This window comes from Desmodus rotundus, chromosome 3, assembly GCF_022682495.2.
Source record: "Desmodus rotundus isolate HL8 chromosome 3, HLdesRot8A.1, whole genome shotgun sequence".
NCBI classification, from domain to species: Eukaryota; Metazoa; Chordata; class Mammalia; order Chiroptera; family Phyllostomidae; genus Desmodus; species Desmodus rotundus.
This window is the reverse complement of record NC_071389.1, coordinates 102,437,080-102,443,590: the sequence shown is the minus strand read 5'-3', so window position 1 is coordinate 102,443,590 and position 6,511 is coordinate 102,437,080. Positions and strand designations below refer to the sequence as shown.

At 46.7% G+C, this 6,511-nt stretch overlaps 1 protein-coding gene across 1 annotated transcript; it reads right to left on the bottom strand.

Annotated features, from left to right (window-relative positions):
* Positions 1-325: 325 nt before the first annotated feature.
* Positions 326-5,775, bottom strand: GJB2 (gap junction protein beta 2). The gene is made up of 2 exons (XM_024551054.3): positions 5,661-5,775; positions 326-2,413 (listed from the first exon to the last, which is right to left on the bottom strand). The coding sequence occupies exon 2, from the start codon at positions 2,392-2,394 to the stop codon at positions 1,714-1,716; it is 681 nt and encodes a 226-aa protein (XP_024406822.1). The 5' UTR covers positions 2,395-2,413; positions 5,661-5,775; the 3' UTR covers positions 326-1,713.
* Positions 5,776-6,511: the final 736 nt, after the last annotated feature.

Genomic DNA, 6,511 nt, shown 5'->3' with positions numbered 1-6,511 from the left:
ATGATTCTAGGAGCCATACTGGTCATGTGAACCCAGTCCAGCATCTTCCAGGCTACAAACCCCATTTGCACGCCACACTGTACACGTGTTTGTCAAAAACCTGTTGGGGTCAGCATGGGGTTCAGCACACATCTTTTTTCCCTCCCTCCGTGGTAACAGAAGCTTGTCTGTAACTGGGCACAAGAATCAAGGATGGCGAACAGATACCCTGGGAACTTATCTCTTTGGTATTACGATGCTTAAAATATTAAAGTCCTTATATAAAATTGGCTATAGATGACATTAAAACTTGATCTATTAAAATGTAATACATTTTAAATAACTATTACATGAATTTATATTTTAATATTTTAAATGACCTTTGAAACATTACAAAATTAGTTACAAGCATGTAATTAAAGCTATTATTTATTATTACAAAATGTTGTTTACAATGCTATTCTTGGCAAAAGAAGTGTTTGCCCTTATTGAAGGATGCTGAGTGCCATTTTTTGAAAACCATGTCAAACATCATGATAATATTAAGGTTCAATGTGTCCTGTGGAACTACTTAATATTTATCTAAACCATAGTGTCTATTTTTTTAAAAAGTCTATTAATTCTGTTTTCTCTTTAAAAAATTAGAAGCTGAAGAGGAAAGCAAACTTTTGAAGCACATGAAACTCATTTTTTAATCACTAGAATTTAGAGTTCAGTCTTTCCATCTGTTCTTTAAAAATAGTAACTACCCCCCCCATTTTGTTTTGTACTGTGGCAACAAAATAGTCCCAAGCAACTTCTTCAAATTAGTGTCCCACCCTTTACCAGTTGTGGAAAAGGCAAACGTTGACAGGGAGACAGGGTATCTTGAGCCAGCCTGTAGTTGGTGGCAGTCGGTGATACATTATCTATATTTCTCCTGCAAAATTACACCCAAAGTTGTGAAATGAGGCCATTGACTGTTGAGCCATCAGTAAGAATGTCTAGTTTGTTTCATATGAGAGGTCATAATGCTTTGTGCTTACATACCACAGTTAATATAGTGGCCCTGCAAATTATTCATAACTGAGAGCCCGCATTTTAAATTCAATGATAGTACCTAATTACACACCATTTACATATCACTATCTGAGCTTTTGAAATAGTAGGAACATACAATGGTTTTCAATGTCTCGTAGATCAAAAGAACATATTTTCCAGTGTTCACTTTATAAAAAGTATGACTGAGTTTGATGTATTAGGTAACCTTGTCTACGGTTACTAGAATTTCCAAAGTGAATAAAAGAACCAAGATTCTCTATGTTTACCTTTAATTCAGGGGAAAATGGCAAAAGGAACCCTAAGAGGAACAACCAACCCTTCTCAGAGTCTTCTTTAGGACCTGGTGTTTCTCTCCTTTCCTCAAAGAAATAGAAACAAATGCCAATATTCTTTCTTCAAAATGTGAAATTACTTTGCACCAATAACCCTACCAGCACAGGGTTTTATTGGAACTAATTTGAGTAAAAATCAATTTTGGCATAGGATCAGGCACTTGTTTTTTAGCTTTAGAAGAGAAGAGCACCATCAGAGAAGCATTTAGAGTTTCATGTGAGAGCTACAGGAGTTTCAAATGGTTGCGTTTAAGATAAAAATCTTGACCATGGGGAAATAATAGTGACTTGGCCTTGACAACTAAGCATAGGTTGCCTCATCCTTTTCCTCCTGTCTTTTACCTAATAGCTGGGTAATGTGTTAAACTGGTTTTTTTGACTTCCCAGAACAATATCTGATTAGCAAATAACACAATTCAGTGACATTTAACAGTATGCAAATTCCAGACACTGCAATCATGAACACTGTGAAGACAGTCTTTTCTGTGGGCCTGGAAACAAAGCAGTCCACTGTATTGGGACAAGGCCAGGCATTACATTTCACCAAACGCTGCATGGAGAACCCATCATACATGACGTAGAAGACATACATGAAGACGGCTTCAAAGACAACCCGGAAGAAGATGCTGCTGGTATAGGTCCACCATAATGACCCTTCAATTCGGACCTTCTGGCTTTTGATCTCTTCGATGTCTTTAAATTCACTCTTTATCTCTCCCTTAATGAACTTCCTTTTCTTCTCATGTCTTCGATAGGCCACATGCATGGCCACCAAGAGAGCTGGTGTGGACACGAAGATCAGCTGAAGGGCCCAGAGCCGGATGTGCGAGATGGGGAAGTAGTGGTCATAGCACACGTTTTTGCACCCAGGCTGCAGAGTGTTGCAGACAAAGTCAGCCTGCTCATCTCCCCACACTTCCTTGGCAGCTACTACCAGGATCATGATGCGAAAAATGAAGAGGACGGTGAGCCAGATTTTTCCAATACTGGTGGAGTGTTTATTGACACCCCCCAGAATAGTCTGCAAAGTGCTCCAATCCATCCTCTCTGGGTGATTCGCACTGGAAAAGAGAAAATGAACACAGTAGAGGAGTGACTCATCAGGACAGAATCTGAGAAAGTTCTCTGGGACTTAGGTAAGTAAGCACCCTTAAATCTCTTCCTGAACAAATACCAACTCTTATGAAGCCTCACCCAAAAGGTGAAAACCAAACCAACTTAGTTTGTCATAGGAGGAAAAGGATAGTTCCCAAACCACTTGAACTTATGTTTTCCCCCAATAAAGAGTAGCTTATTCCCCTGAGTAATTCACCCAGTCTTTTTTTTTTTTTATCCTCACCCTCATCAAGGACATGTTATCAATTTGAGAGAGAGAAAAAAACATCAATATGAGGAAGAAACATCAATTAGTTGCCTCCCCTGTGTGCCTGACCTGGGATCGAACCTGCAACCTTTTGGTTTATGGGACAAAGCTCCAACCAACTGAGCAACCCAGCCAGGGCCCATATCTTTAGCTCATAATAAAAATTGGAGTGGGGGGTGCCACAGACAAAAGTGCTCCTAACTTAAAGGCATAATTAGTGTTGATTGACCCCCCTGCAGATACTCCCTGGGGCCTGGACAAGAGGCATTCAACCGTTAAAGCTGCACTTGCTTTTCAGCCTTACTGACTGAGACTAGCCTGGCCACCTTGCTATACGGGCCAGCAGGCCATGCCTCTGTACAGAACCATTTTTCTTAAACCATTTCAATGAATTGTCATGGACTTGGGATGTAGCTGTGAAATGTTACCAACATTAAAGTTGACATTTGAGGCATTGCATGTTAAAATTTACAAAGGGGCTCACTCCCTTTTTCTACACAAAAAGGAGCAAGTTGGAAACTTTCTGTCTGTAGAGAAAAGCCACCATACTCATAGATTTTTGTGAATGTTTTGTGTACGGACTGGTGGTCCTCACCGCTGTGCTGATCTGATGGCTATCTGTTTTGATACAGTGTTGCAACTGCACATTTTTATTGTGGGCTGTGGCTTTAATTTACAAGTGTTTCTAAGGAGGCATGTTATGAAAAAATGACAGAAAATTTAACTCAGTGATTCCTCAGTGATGCCCCAGAAGGTGGTATCACTGTGTTGAATACTGAAGCTCAGAATTAAAGCTCACTGGGGTTAAGGTACATCTCTCTGTGGATCAATTTGCCATGAGCCAGCAGCCTTGTCTTCATCCCAGGATATGAACTGTCTCCAGTTATTCATAGTTATGTCCCATCTGTCTCAATCAGCCCCTCTTCTAGACAAGATTCCACTTCCCAACAATCCCGATGAACAGTCTGTTTTCCATCTCCTCTATGCTGGCAGTGAACCCATCTCCTTTTACTTAAAAGCACAATGCTCTCCTCATTTTGAGCGAATTGGGTCCTGTTTCGCTCCCTTCCCCATGGACTTCCTAAGCAGGCTCATCATTGAGCTTCATCTCAGGTGGGGACACCAAGGTCTGGCTGATGCCATTTAATGTCACCATGGCCAGTCATGGACACAAAAGTTGTGTAAACTTGAAATGTACTTCAGAAACATTTAGCTTTACTTAGCTTGACAAAGACAAGCATCACTGGAAAAAAAACAGTGGTTCAGCTCTGACCCTTTAAACGCAGACTGTCTGGAGGTCCTCCCAGGGGCATCCTGCTGAAGGTTCCACGGTCTAGTCCTGCCTGACAGCAGAACCAAAATTCATAGTCTAACCACATTATTTTATGGAATTACAGTTCAGTTCGTCACGGGCACTAAGTGAGAATGGGACACTTACAGAAATAAGCTGCCCATGGTACATGTGGCTAAAAATTGGGGGATAGTCAGGAGGGCTTATTTATGCCTCTACTTCGTCCTCTTCCAAAGTACCAAACATGGACCCCACACTCTTTTATAAATCAATCCAACCACCATCAGCCAAGAAAACTACAGTGAGTCCTATATTGTTGTGGCTGCAACTACATGTTTGTAGATCCTTTCAGGAAAAAGAGCAAATTAAAATTTAACCCACAAGTGGGACAGGGTAACAGGTCCAGATTGACTAATCCAGCAGGATGAAACCAGCGGGGAGCTGCTGTCCCGCCCAGGCCCACACCAGCCTGCCGTTGTTTGGAGCTCTGGCAGAGGCAAATTCTGTTCTTTAGGGAAGGCATAGGTTTCACAAAAGGCAAAAGCAATTCTTTACTCTTAAATTCTCAATCCCTCCTTTTTTCCTGGCAGACCTTGGCCAACTGCCTCCACAGAGCAACCCACACACAATTAGTACTGGAGTTGTTTTTTTTTTTTTTAAAGGACTCAAAGGTCAAGTAGGGAAATGGCTGTCACCTAACATTTGAGACAGAGTCCCAAGTAAATGGTCATATGTGTCCAACTGTCGGAATGCTGGGAGGTCACACACTGATTAGGCTCACGTCCCCCTCCCTCCAGGAGCAGAAGGGCTTATGCAACCGTCCTAATGAACGCTGCTCAGTCTCATGCAACCTTCCAGCTGGAAAACTCCACCTGGAAAGGAAGGCTCTCCGATTGTTGAGGAAAAAGAAGCGAGCTTTAGGCTGCGGTGTCCTGCTCGCAGGGGGCGCTGGGGGTGGGGGGGCTCAAAAAGGTCACCTCCTCCAGGCAGGACTGCTGCTTAACAAACGGAACCCAGCTTTCTTTCCAATCAGAGCCTTTGGCCAATTAAACACTCCTGGTGGTGGCAGATTAGACATTCCAGAGGAGCATTATCGACGATCATCAATCCTTACTCGGGCTACCTGTCCCAGGCCCCTCCTCCCCAGAGAGTGGGTCCCTATCGTTCACCGCGATGGTGTCACCACGTCCCCTCCCTGCAAGGTCCTGGCTCCAATTTCGGAACTCTGCAAGACATTCACTCTCCACAAATTCTCCCTCGACACCTGACTGTCGCCGGAGGTCCGCTGTCGAGACTGCCGGGACAGGGACTGTGCAGGGGCCTCCATGTGCACGGGATCCACTCTGGGGACCCAATCCGGTTCTCACGGCCACAGCCGTGCCAGGTCCCCTTCCCCTCTAGGTCTCAGGCCGCCCGTACCCAGAGACCTTGCCCCGCTGGGTCCCACAGACCCCGGACGTCCCAGGCCCCCAATCGGCGCCGGGTCCTCCTCTCCCCTTTCCCTCGGTCCCACAGCTCCTGCCGCCCCCAGTCCCCTCTCCGTGCTGTGTCCCCTCCTCCGCTGGGTGCCACAACTCCCCCTGTCCCGAGACGCGGAGAGTCGGGAACCAGCCTCACGGCTGTGACCTGGGGCTCGCTGGCAGGGCGGGCTCACCTGCGGCTGAAGGAGGGCTCTAGGGCTTCGGTGGCTGCAGGAGCGCTCCTGTGGGTCCTGGGCGGGTCCTGGGTGGTCCTGGCCTGGCCGCCTCCGCGCTCGTCCTCGCAGGCCGCCTCCGCGCTCGTCCTCGCAGGCCGCCTCCTGGTTGAAAGCCCCGGGGAACAGAACAGAGCGCGGGCACCTGTACTCTGCAGCACCTGAGGCTCCAGCTGCGCCTTTTAACCGCGCCCTACACCCCGCCTCCTCCCCACGCTCCTTAGAAAGTCCTGGAGGGGGCGGCTCCTCGCCGCCCGCACCCCCAACGCTGGGGCGGGACGCACCGGCCTCCTGTTCCCAGAGGTCGCCCGGATTCCCGCCTCTCCCGAGAGCCTCCTGGGGCCCTGGAGATCCCAGGACCCCCAGTGTCCCAGGCTGCCCTCCCCGCTCCTTGTCCCAGACCCTCCTCGGAGGCCCGGTTGGCCCCCAGGGTTTAGGGGTTGGGGTCAAAGATAGTTGCTGTTACTGTTATTTCTCCAGGGCTTCTTTCAACATGACTGTTATTGTATTTGAAGCGCGGCTTTAATTTAAAACAAAAAATAAAAATAAAATTATTAGAGCAACAGGAATTCCCAACGATGTGAAGATTTAAGTTCAGGCCGTGGAGGATGTGTCCGAGCCCCTGCGAAGTTGGCGGGGGTGGGGGGTGTCCCTCCTGGGAATCTGGAGATGGAGGGGGCGAGGCGGTGGTGTCACCACAGCTGGCCAGTTCTCCGTTTCTTTCTCCCCCAAACCTCACAGGCGAGCTCAACAACCGCCTCCTTGAACTCCCTATTTGTTTCGGTCACTTTCAACAATACGTCCAGGTTGGG

Excerpts from the sequence above, each read along its gene's own strand:
- GJB2 (XM_024551054.3), bottom strand. The coding sequence starts at position 2,394 with ATGGATTGGAGCACTTTGCAGACTATTCTGGGGGGTGTCAATAAACAC.